General features: G+C 40.9%; 1 protein-coding gene across 3 annotated transcripts in view; it reads right to left on the bottom strand.

Annotated features, from left to right (window-relative positions):
* ANK3 (ankyrin 3) overlaps positions 1-12,822 on the bottom strand; it is a 341,189-nt gene that overhangs the window by 208,856 nt on the left and 119,511 nt on the right. For all 3 annotated transcript variants that reach the window (XM_039250506.1, XM_039250504.1, XM_039250503.1), the window contains exons 6-7: positions 10,373-10,558; positions 8,413-8,511 (exon numbers count right to left, since the gene is read on the bottom strand). In XM_039250506.1, the coding sequence (XP_039106437.1) occupies positions 8,413-8,511; positions 10,373-10,558 (285 nt within the window). The remainder of the gene's footprint in view (positions 1-8,412; positions 8,512-10,372; positions 10,559-12,822) is intronic.

The raw sequence follows: 12,822 nt of genomic DNA, 5'->3' as shown, positions 1-12,822 counted from the left end.
CTCCATTTTCATTCCAAATGTGGTTTATATAACCAATTTTTAAAAAGTCTTTGTCTTTAATGCTGTTGAGCCTGTACTAGGATACAAATCTAATTTTCTCTCTCTAAGTTTATTTATTTATTTTGAGTGAGAGGGAGAGGGAAGGAGGAGATGAGAGAGAGGGAGAGAGAGAGGGAATCCCAAGCAGGCTCCATGCTGTCGGCACATGGGCCCAATATGGGGCTCGATCCCAAGAACCGTGAGATCTGAAAGAACCTGAGCCAAAATCAAGAGTTGGACACTTAACCCACTGAGCCATCCAGGCATTTTATCTTAAAAAGTTTGTATAACGCAGGGAAAATATATTAAAAAATATATTTTCATTGGCATCTCTACCCAAACCAGAGTCTCTAGAAGTGCCGCATCTCTGTCAAACCATTACAAGAGTCATACTCTTATTGTCAGTATTGTCTGACAAAGCAGTACTTACTGCTTCTCTGTATAGTAGCTGATGTCTCTTCTAGCGCCCTCTGGTGGTGGTCTTGATTGGGACCTGATCTTCCAGAACCTGAGGCCCTGTTCAAAACACTCTTAATTGAACAAAGCACAGTAGCAGCCTCAGGTGTCTGGCCCTTTATTCTAGCCTTGTCTTCCAAGGTCATCTACACTGTCGAATAATGAGTCTTCCTGCTGCCCAAATAAACCTGCCCCTCGGCACCTGACGTTCAAACTGTGGGTTTTGTACACGTGCTTAAAATCTCGCTATGAGAATCCTATGGATTTCCCATCTCCCTTAATGTGGCTAATGTCAGTTTGGGAAGCAGCTCCCTCAGGCCAGGTGAGGTTCAGCCTGAAATTCTGAGACAGGAGAGGACTGGGGCTTGAGGAAGGGGGTTTCGATAGGAGCCGGTTGCCCAGGAGTAGTGGACACAGATGCCTGATGTTATTTGTTCATTCAATCTTGAATTCAGTCAATAGATATTGAGTCCTTCCCAGAACTAAGTGCTGGATCATACCCTAGGGATTCCAAAATGTGTCATACTACACAGGTCTGTCTTTGAGGAATTCAAAGTCTTGCAAGTGCAGCAAATAGGAAGTGGAGTTGTATTTCATTACACCCTTACTTCAGCCTGTATAGGATTGTTGAGATAATACATGTCAAATGCTTAACAAAGGAGCTGAAACTTAGTAAATACTCAATAAATTATAACTATTTTGAAAATCACTATTACTATAAATTTCACTTATAGAAGAAAGGAAGAAAATGAATATCTACTGAGCCCTTATTCTATAACAAGTAGAGTCCCACACATTTTCACATTGTAGTCCTCTGGCTGAGTGGGATGCAGCTGTATGCCAAAGTACCATTTCATCAAAGGCAGATAAAGGGCTGTCAGGCAGGATGAAAGAAAAAAGAAAAAAGAAAAAAAAAGGTCCTGCCCTTTTGTAGTACAACGAGAAATAGTTCCCTCTTGAAAAATCAACATGGCAAGAAATAGGTTCTCTGTTGTGGAGTCCTTCACTGAAGGTTGAAAAGATTAACTTCACGGTAAAACGACTATCACAGAGCTCAGCACCTGGGGAGTACTGAGGAAGAGGATATTTACCAGGTGAGAAGAGGATATCACCGGGGAGGAGCTTGTCAGAGGGTGAATGAGGTATCTTAGCCTTCAAGGGGCTGAGTTAACTAATAAGCAGAGTGTGCCAGACATACACCACGACACTCATAAAAGAACAGGCAGTGCCCACTGTGACGGCGAGAGTGCACAGCGCCACGAACACATACAGTGATGTGATGGGGGAGCAGCTTATTTTAGGGGGTCAGAGAAAGAATATTTGAGGAATAGGATAGAGGCACCTTTTACACAGATTTAAAAACTGAGGTTTTCAGAAGTAAGGTAACCATGTGGTAAAATCCCTGGTGATTGGAAACCTCTCTTCAGATTTGTCTTGATTTCCAATACATCTGAAGTTCACATAGCATGAGTTGGGAAGAAATCACTATGTTAAAGCTTCTAGTAATTAAAACAATTTTCAGCATGGAGCCTGACATGGGGCTCAGACTCACAAACCACCAGATCATGACCTGAGCCAAAGCCAGATTCTCAACCAACTGAGCCACCCAGGTACCCCAAAGCTTCTAGTAATTTTTATTTCTCTTTTGCAAAAACATTTCAGTTTTACATTTGGTGGTGGTGTGGTGGTTTCTAGTTTCATAATGAAAAAGGCAAAATATTCCTTTGGAGCAGAAAGGGCAAGTCCATCATAGTAAAATTGCTCTGCATATCTATTTAAGAGATCATTTTCCTTGTGGGAGGGAGTTACATTTAGAGATAATTATTATATTTATGGGAAGGAAGACCTGAGACTAATGGTGTCTCTCAGGTTTGTCTAAAGAACTTTCTGATCTGGCCATGTGTAGCAACATGGATGGAACTTGAGGGTGTTATGAGAAGGACAAATACCGTATGTTTGCACGTATAGGTGGATTAGGAGGAACCTAATGGAGAACCATGGCGGGGGCGGGGGGAGAAGGGGAGAAATAGTGGGGAAGAGGGAGGGAGGCAAACCATGAGAGACTCTTGAATACTGAGAACTGAGGACTGATGGGTGTGGAGGGGGAGGGGGGAGATGGGCATGGAGGAGGGCACTTGTGGGGATGAGCACTGGGTGTTATATGGAAACCAACNGCTACAGCCTCCTGCACTGGACAGGTATAGTTCTAGGCTACCATGGGTCGTACTCTTACACCAAGCTCTCCTTCCTTCTCTCTGCATTCCAGCCACAGTGGCCCACGGTCCTAAAACACACATGCTTGCTCCCGCCAGAGCCTTTGCAGCACCTTTTGTCTCTTCTTCCTAGAATGTTCTACTTGCCCTTATTCCCCAGTTTCATCAGGTTAACTACTACTTTTCCTTCAAAAACCTAAAATTATCCTGAGGACTGATGGGTGTGGCAGGGGAGAGGGGAGATGGGCATGGAGGAGGGCACTTGTGGGGATGAGCACTGGGTGTTATATGGAAACCAACTTGACAATAAACTATTTGTAAAAAAAAAAAATAAAGAACTTTCTGTGCTGATGGAAATGGTATATATTTTGTATTAACACACTAGCTACTGGCTACAGATGGCTGTTGAACACCTGAAATGTGGTTATCGAGAATGAGAAATAGAATTTTGAACTGAATTGAATTGAAATTAAAGTTAGTTTCCACTAGATAATGGCTGCTGAGTTAAGATGGTCTAGGTATAGAGGAAACATGGTTATGTTTCCTCTCATTGAGCCCAGAGACTAGGTGAAGGGGCTTGGAATCTGGCTAGGAGACACAATAAAGGTGGGAAGCAGGATAGAGTATGCCACACAGTGGCCTCTGGGGTCTCAGGCAGGTGGTACCTAGAGGTACCCTGGAGGGCCAGGGGACTTTGGGGACAGCGATGTCCAGAACCAGTCCTTCAGCTTTGATTCTCTGATCTGAACACCCTTATTCAGTCTCTATGTCTTTGGAAAAGTCATGTTTGATATTATAGTCTAGACTCAGTTGTGCTTTGGGGAATTAAGAGAGACTTGTGTTATATGATTTGGCATTTTGGGGCCTAACCAAATTAGTAGACTAAGGGCAATAGGTTCCTCAAGTCTGACTCTCTAAATCTAGCCCATAATTGAAGCCCTTTAATGTTTGCTAGATTGAATTTAATTTAGAAAGAAAACCTTCAGATAATGTTTATCCATGGGCATTGCTTTGCTAATATACATGCTGAATCACGTTGACCAATTACGTGGGCAGATTGTAAGCCTGACACTTTTAGTTTTCCACCAGCAGATTTAGTGCCTTACCTATCTAACATAACCTTTATTTCTTTCTTTTTTCAAATGTTTGTTTGTTTATTTTTGAGAGAGAGAGAGAGGGAGAGAGAGCAGGCACAAGGTGCGGAAGGGATAGAAAGAGAGAGAGATGCAGAATCCAAAGCAGGGTCCAGGCTCTGAGGTGTCAGAGCAGAGCCCGATGTGGGGCTTGAACCCACAAACACTGAGATCATAACCTCATCCGAAGTCAGATGCTTAACCGACTGAGCCACCCAGGCGCCCCTAAAGTAAACTTTCCTATGACTTAATTGAGTCCTGAATATGGCCCAGCACCTGACAAAATCTTGTTCAAAGGATCTGATATTTGAGAAACGCAGTCCAATGAACATGATAAGTTCTCATTAATCTGTGACACACATGCCAAGTTCTATCACACACAATTAGATCATCATCAAACTGACTACCTGGGCCACAGTCCCTCTCAGCCTCCTGGGGCTGGGTGTCTTCACTGACAAAGATTTAGCATCAAGAGGCAGGATGGGGCAGTCAGAATTGTGCCTTTTGAAATGTGGTCATTAAAAGTACTGTCCACTATGCAAGCTCACTGTTCTTAATAGAGGATAAAAAATTGTATTTATTTCATATACACATGAAATTGTCTCTATAGATAACTATAAGACTTCTTTTGTCAAAAAATGAAATTTATATAATCTTTGCTCCTCTTTCCACTACATATATCAAAGCCCTAGGCCTAAATTTGTCCTCTGGTTATATTTGCTGGCTCATTCCAGATGCTTGATAACATTTAGTTTTTCTGTTAGATGGCTTAATTTATATGTAATTAATTTGCAAACCACCTGAAATCCTTTTGGAAACAAGTGAGGTACAGCACTGAAACACATAAATCCCTTATTCTTCCCGGAGATCAAACCCAAAAAGTACTAAATAGCAAGACCAGTATAAGGATATTTTATTCAATTGCCTTTCCAAAATGGGGAGTTGGATAATCATTTATAGGCGAAAAGTCAGTGACATGAGTGAAGATTAAGTTGGGTGGTCCATTATATTTGATGAAAAAAATCTCAGCCAGCCAAAAAAATAAAGTATTAATATATCTTCTTCAGTCAATAAAAGGAACTTTGCTGGCATCCACATAATAATTTGTCCTTCAGTTAGTCCAGTGCAAAATGCTCCTTACTGGAATGATAATCAGTAGCAACTCTGGTGTGTCTTAGTTATATTCTCTTCCCCTAGAGATCTAGAATAATTTGCTAAGAGAGCAGGGGTCACCCATAAATCCTGACAGTGTCAATGCCATGTCAGCAGACTCAATTCAGAGAATGAAGAACACTGGGGCTGCATTGCTGTGTTCAGCAGCTACTCTATTAACTCCCTGCAGCAGACTTATGGGGCTGACCAGGTCTTCACGGATAATCCAAAAGGAAATATTGAGAAAGTCACACAAGATATCTTACATACATATAGCAAAATTATAATGCAGAATCAAAACTGACATAATAATAAAAATCAAGGAGAGGTGTAGAAAACAGGTGAGTGTGCTGTACATCGGTTAGTGTTAATTGGAACTCTGAGGTACACATTTACCACTGGCTAGAATCTGCTTTATTGCTGCATAAATTAGCCAGTCCTGCAGAGAAGCATAGAGAACAATCTGTCCTGTTGTGTACTCCCTTTAGCTACACCATGTTTGTTTCAGCCTCATATCTGCTTTGGAAATGCACATCTACCGCATGCAGGAAATTTCAGGGTGCTCTCCTTGCTCTTAATTCCAGCTCTCTTTGCTGACAGGTAGCCATTGTCTAGGTCACATCCTCAGCCCACAAAGAACTACGAGACTGTATCTGCCTTTCTTCAATGATATGTCACAGCCAGGTAACAGATATCACAGCCTCCTAAGACAAGGGCTGCTATTGTTTTTAAATTTACCTCTAACCATCTAATCAATATCTCATTCGATTCAGGTTCCTGAGGCATAAGATTTATGGTTATGATTTGCAGCTAGCTCTTAGCAAACAGGGCTTAGTGACCTTTCCTTTATTGTTCTGACCAGATAAAATCTGTTCCCATCTGTGTTCCACAGCATCTTACTTTCTAGCTGCTGTTTCTGTTACATCCCTGAAGAACTGGGACTTAGAAAGACCCCACTGAGGCTGGCCAGGGAGAGGCCTTGGTACCAAAGTACAGATGCTGGATTACTAGGCAATAGAATTACTAGAGATTTGGAACCTCAAACGGATTTCTTTAAGCTGTCTGTGAAGACTAGTTCTTCTCACACCTCCGAAAGCAGGTCATCAATCACCAGCCAGAGGGGAGCCTCAAGTGTTGGGGTGTAAGCAACCACATGGGCCTCCTACAAAGTACAATCAAATTAAAGCACGGCCTTTATTCAGAGTGCAGACAGGCCTCATTAATTAGGGATGACTGGAGAAAATGGCTTTGTAAATCAGAAAATGCTCTGAATTTTAACATATTTTACACAAAAGCACAATGTGATTATTTTAAACCACAGGCAAGGTTAATGACGTGGATCTGAGATCTTCATTGATCTTTAATCAATAAGTTAGCATTCATTTGTAATTACCACGTTCATTGTTTTAAGGTAAGTGGATGCTTTGGAATTTCTTGAAGGAGTCTGGAAATACTGTAATTTGTCCTCTAAAATTCCTTAAACATTGCCCCAATCTTCAGCATCAGGAAATCTCTGAACAATGTCACAAAGACTTCAAACACTATGCTGACATAAATTTTCAAAATGTCCTAATTAGAAGATGCGGTTTAATGAGGTTTGTATTATATGGTGAATTACAGAAATAAAACCAGAAGAATGCATCTTCAAGACAAGAACTTCAGTTTTAACACTGATATGCCCTGTTGATGCTTGACTTAAAGAGGTGCTTCACTTTGTCCTTCCAAATGTAAAATTAGGTTTCAGGCCAGCTACGTCACTGAATCCCAAGGATACAGTTAATGCAGTAAGAACAGAGCTCTGCAGTGAAGTGAGCTGACCGGTACTCTTGAGTCATTAAAACTGGTGAAGGCTTCCAGCAAGCTGATGACAATAGGGTAGGAAATAGCTTTTATATTAGTACAATCTGAATTCTTATTAATTTTTATAGAACTAATGAATTATAAGAAGAGAAGGAAAAATGAACCCCTAGAGTCACCTACGGGAGACACTACTGGCATGATTAGGAGCTTTGGGGCTGAAATTCTGCCTTTCCTAATTTGCTGGCTCTGGGATCCTGGACCAGCTACTTCTTGTTGTTAAGCTTTGGTTTCCTCTTCTGTAAAACAGGGATAAATAACACTTTTTGAGTAAGTGATATTTGAAAAATGCTTAGCCTGTCATCTGTCACACGGTAGCGACTTCAAAGATGGTATTACTTCTACAGCTATTGAGAATTCTAGTTGTAGTATATGCCCTCTCTCCAGTTTCATCTAATCCCATTTTCCCCTCATGAGTAAGATTTTAGCAAAAACACTACTTCACATGCTGTGTTTGAAATCCCAGTGCTGATGCTGTCATTGTTGATGATGTGTCAGGCACTGTGCTAAGTGCTTTACATATACTCTCTTTTTTAATTCTCACAGGGGGCCCAGTGAGGGAGTGGTGATATTATAACATTATGGTTTAATTTCATAATTCAGATTATTTCATCTTAAATTTTTAAAAATATTTATTTACTTTTGAGACAGAGAGAGACAGAGCATGAGTGGGGGAGGGACAGTGAGAGAGGGAGATAAAGAATCCGAAACAGGCTCCAGGCTCTGAGCTGTCAGAACAGAGCCTGATGGGGCTCAAACCCATGAACCATGAGATCATGACCTGAGCTGAAGTGCAGACACTTAAGCGACTGAGCCGCCCAGGTGCCCCAGATCATTTCATCTTATAAATGAGGAAACTGATGGACACAGAAAGAAAAGTTAAAGCCAAATTGGAACTCAGGAAATCTGGATCCTCCTCTATCCTGCTTCCTATTTCATTTCTCCTGCCGCTGATGAGGTTTCCTATGCTCAGACCTAGCACTGGACTGGTGTTTACACTCAGAGTGGTACTAGTCTGGATGTCCCAGTTGCCATCCAGTGGAGCACATAATACTAACTCCTTTCTCCAGGGATATGAACTTACTCAGGATACAGAATTTTGTTACTCATTATGAAACTCTATAGGAGACAGACAATAAAAGCAAAAGATGGTGTCTATTTTTTGGGGTTCTGAAGTTTGGGCCTCATCCAGATATTCCACCATATTCTCATCTGCAAGGTCAAGACGCTGACATCTAAAGTCTGATTAGCGCCATCTGACCTATTTCTAATAGTCTCAGAAACTTCATCTTGGAGAAGGGTTTGTACTTTCCAGTCGTGATTCCTTGAATTCCTCCCGCCCCCATTTCCCATGATCTTAGTTTATTTGTCCTGTTAGGAAATAGGCGCGCCTATATAAAAGCAAGAAAACACAGCAGGAAAAGTAGAAAACCACAGCTCTCACTGACTGGTAGACAGGACCCCTGAAGGTCATCTGTCTCAACCCCCTCTTCATGCTGGGAACGGAGGGCTCAGAATTGTTTCTTGTACTTTCAGGGCAGGTCATACTGCAATGCTCTTACCCTTGCCGTGAAGTCCACAGCAGCCGCTCGGTTTAACAGCAACGTGGCTACATTGATATTCCCATAGTGAGCAGCTATGTGGAGCGGAGTGAAGCCACTCTGTAAAGAAAACATAACAGACATTCAATGGACTCTTGCTTGCCCCTTGTCTGACACATGAAAACCATAACCCTGCCCAAAGAAAAAGGAGGAAGCAAAATATGCTGAGGTCCACATTCCATTCTGTACTAGGTTTCTTTCAATTAGTGCCAATTGTTCACAGGGTTTCAAATAAACGCCAAACTCATAGGCAGAGGAATAGCCAGGAAGGAACCAAGGGTGCAGACTGAATAATTTTAGTAGTCCAGTAGCAGAACTATACAGAAGCCAACATTTCAAAAAGTCAAGACAGGAATGACAAGAAAAATCCATAGCTTATAGAAAGTTTGATTAGTACTGCTGTTTTATTATCAATGATAGAATTGTTCATTGAAACTCTCTGTCAAAATACAATTTGTTTAATATATTTAATATAGAGCAAATGCCAATTTTAATGATAAGAGTAATTTTGGGGGAGGTCACTACAACTGGTCTTGTATAATGGGTAATTCCATTTTATAAAGAATCCACAAGTTGGTCTCTTTATTAGCAAATGCCTATTCAATAACACATGTTTCTAGCTTATTCATCCCAAGGTCATTTTACTTCCTTAAAAAATGCTAAAACATGCAGCGATTCACTTAGTCCCCAAAGATTGAAACCTTATAGGAACTAGATGCATTTCTAAGTTGTTAGCAAGCTTCTTAGCCATGCTAGCTATCTGACTGAGTCTTGTGGGAAGGGGTGGGGCATACTGCTACCATTCAGAGGTAACCTTCATTTTGCTGACACCACTGAGGCTAAGTGTCATGCAGAACTCTAAAGAATCAGTCCTGGATGAGTAGAATGACAGGGTTGTCTGCAGCTTCAAGTATAGCTGATAAGCATCTAAAGCATCAAAACTCTTCATCTCACACAACTCTATTGTGATACCCTTAAGTCTCAAGGATTCCTCATTCTTCCCTTCCAACACCAGGTTCAGCTGCAGAAAGCCCTGGTAATCAAACTACTATCTTCTCTGGCACATGCTACTTTGGGGGGCAGGGGTGGAAAGCAGGTATCTAGCCTACAGAAGGCAATGCAAAGAAGGAGGGAAAGAAATGAGGCAGCAGCACTAAGTGATGGGGAAATGATGATGCAGATACAGATTCTATGTATATGTTTATATATGTACCTCTGTTGTTCTATTCACCACCATCTAGGTTAACACATTTGGAAGCAAAGAGGAGGAAAAAATGAACGGTTAGTTCGCTGTCGGTGATATGGACGGCAGCAAGCTCATGACAGCTAAATAATGAGGATGAAAGCAATGATGGGAACACAAGAGGCACAGAAAGAAAGCTAGACCGAATGAAGGGCTACACAATGGCCCCTTCCAAATGGCACATTTCCTTCACAGAGACTTTCAGGGAGTACATGTCAAGGCAATGGGGATTTTTGGCTGGGACTCTGGCTGCTGACATGCTCTCCACAACTGATCAATACTCAGTGCGTTGCCTGTCATCTGAGATACCAACCAAAAGTTCATTTGTGCACATTGTTGTTAGCATTTTCTAATCTTCCACTCTGATGTTTGAGCTGAAGTGTTAAATTCATGAAAAATATATGGTAAAAGGAAGGAAACTAACAGTGAATACTAATGGACACCTGAGGTGGCCTCCCTGTTAGCATGCATTGGGCGGTGTCCACAGTTATTATCTCCTAGCTTTAGATGCCAAGGGGGCTGTGCCCTCAATTGGCTGGCTTGGACACATATTTTTATTCCTCCCAGTGAAGTTCAGGGTTTGGGGCAAGCTTGCCCAAAGGGAGACCAGGCATTCTTACAGTGTGGGTGCCTGACGCAGGAGAGTGGCGCGATAAGCTCACCTCCTTTGTGCCTCACCTTTGACTCCACGTCTGCATTGTTGTCATTCTGCAGCAGCAGGGCAGCGGCTTTCGTGTCGTCTTTCCGGGCAGCAATGTGAAGAGCTGGAAGACGCACTTTTCCTTTAGTGTCATTTTCTAGCAGGAGGGAAACTACTTGATCATGACCTTGTTGCAAAGCTACTGCCAACGGTGTGAAGCCATCCTGCAAATAAATGGATGGGTCAAGAATGGCAACTGGGGATATGTTCTTTCTGATTAACAAATAAAGAATGTGAGCAAGTGACCGATTTTTGTTTAGGGTTCTTAAAGCTAGTGTATTCAAGTAGGCAGACATGTGAACAGACATTTATATTTATATTTACATTTATATTTATATATTTATACTGATATTTATATATTTACCAAAGCATAAAATAATAAGAAATTTATAATAAGTTTATGGATTTTCTTCTGTTAAAAAGTGATATACATTAACTGGGTGAGTTTTGAAAATACATAAAAGTACTACATAAAGAGAAAAAAGGCACCATAATTTCAATATCTAGAAAATAACTGCAGTGAAAACAATAACACTTCAGGTTAAATCCAAGCAAAATTTTCAAAGGATCTTATTTAAATAAGCTACACAAGGTTCCACTGATATTTAAATTTTTTTAATGTTTATTCATAATTGAGAGACAGAGTGAAAGTGTGTGTGAGTGGGGGAGGGGCAGAGAGAGAGAGAGAGAGGGAGACAGAATCTGAAGCAGGCTATAGGCTCTGAGCTGTTAGCACAGAGCCTGCTGTGGAGCTCAAACTCATGAGCTGTGAGATCATGACCTGAGCTGAAGTCAGATGCTTTACCAACTGAGTCACCCAGGTGTCCCCAACTGATATTTTAAAACTGGGGGATATGCCTATCTGGTTCATCAGTGTACTTTGTTGCCTAGCATTTATCTGGTAGTCAATCTGTATATGTTAATTAATGAATCATAGTAATTGCTGTTTTAAGAAAGGCCTTTAAGAAAATTTCTTGGCTTCTCTGACCAACGAAGGGAGAACACACAGGGATCATGCAAAATATGACTAGGATCAACTCAGATATGCACTCCTGTCTGTATACTTTGAGTCTTCCCATTGTATTGCCCTGGGACCTGACAAAGAGAAGTCAGCTACACACTACACTGTGGTTAAGTAATTTGTGGATGATCTAGTTTTGCTGACTTCAGAATTAACAGCACAGAGTAGGAAATCCCAAGACTGGCTCACAAATTTGAATTCTGAAATGTTTTTATTATTAGACACTCAAAAGAATATTGATAAATTATTTTTACTAGGGAACTGGCTAGTTACTTATTTCACTTGGCTCATGATACTATATATTGGTAGCCCTGGTGCTCCAAGTAGAGAGCTACTTCAGTGGAAGGGTGTTCAGGAGGGAGAGGAGAAAATCTAGTTGCTTGCATACTAATGTCTTGTTTGTCTTCCTAAACCACCACCTTCATCATTCTTTTCCTTGCTAGACAACCAGATAAGGGCTCCTACTACTTATTTGACTGAATACATATCAGTATATTTCTTTTTAAGGATGTGTAAAATTTTGGCCAAATACCTAAGGGACAATATTGGCCAGGCTCTTCTCATATAAATCCTTTCCTGCAGTCTCCTTATTAGCCGTGGATGTGCAAACTATTTCTGCCCTGGCTCCTATACTCATGCTATGCCCCCACCCTGAAATGTCCTCCACCTTGCTCTATGTATATGAATTCTATCTGTTCTTCATGCTTCGATATCCAGCTGAAGTCCCATCTGCCCCTTTCAACTTTACCAAGAAGACATATATAAGGGAAAGAATGATCATTAATGTAGCTTGAAGGACTATGCCCGTAGTGTTAAGAAAGACAAGAAAGGCTGAATACAACCAAGACATCCCCAAAAGAATATCACAGATTTACAGTTAAGGACATAAAGTTTAGAATGTAATTTAATGTTATGAGAAGAGTAATCTAATCTACATAACTGTCTAAATATATGACATCATTTTTGTAAAGATAACATGTACCAAAAGGTCTTAGTGAATAAACAAAATTTTCACTTGAAGGAAAATTAACAGTGGCTCTTCTTTTTGCTTTTGCCTATACTTTCTTATTTACATAATCTATTACTTTTGCAAAACAAAAGAAAAATACATTTTTTAAAGGATAGAGAGGCAAAAGGAACATTGTGTATTAAGAGTGAACATGGAGGCGCCTTGGTGGTTCAGTTGGTTAAGCGGCTGACTCTTGATTTCATCTCAGGTCATGATTTTGTGGTCCTTGGATTGAATCCCGTGACAGGCTTTGTGTGAGTGTGGAGCTTGCTTGATTCTCTCACTCCCTCTCCCTCTGCATCCCACTCCTTCCCCTCCCCCGCTGCCAAAAAAAAAAAAAAAAAAGAGTGAATGTGATGGCATCTCCCTTTTAAAACCCTGACAAAACACATTAAAAA

The sequence above is a fragment of the Hyaena hyaena genome, unplaced genomic scaffold (genome assembly GCF_003009895.1).
Source record: "Hyaena hyaena isolate Hyena2069 unplaced genomic scaffold, ASM300989v1 scaffold_371, whole genome shotgun sequence".
NCBI lineage: Eukaryota > Metazoa > Chordata > Mammalia > Carnivora > Hyaenidae > Hyaena > Hyaena hyaena.
The sequence above is the reverse complement of the archived record's forward strand: the minus strand, read 5'-3'. Positions and strand labels throughout refer to the sequence as shown.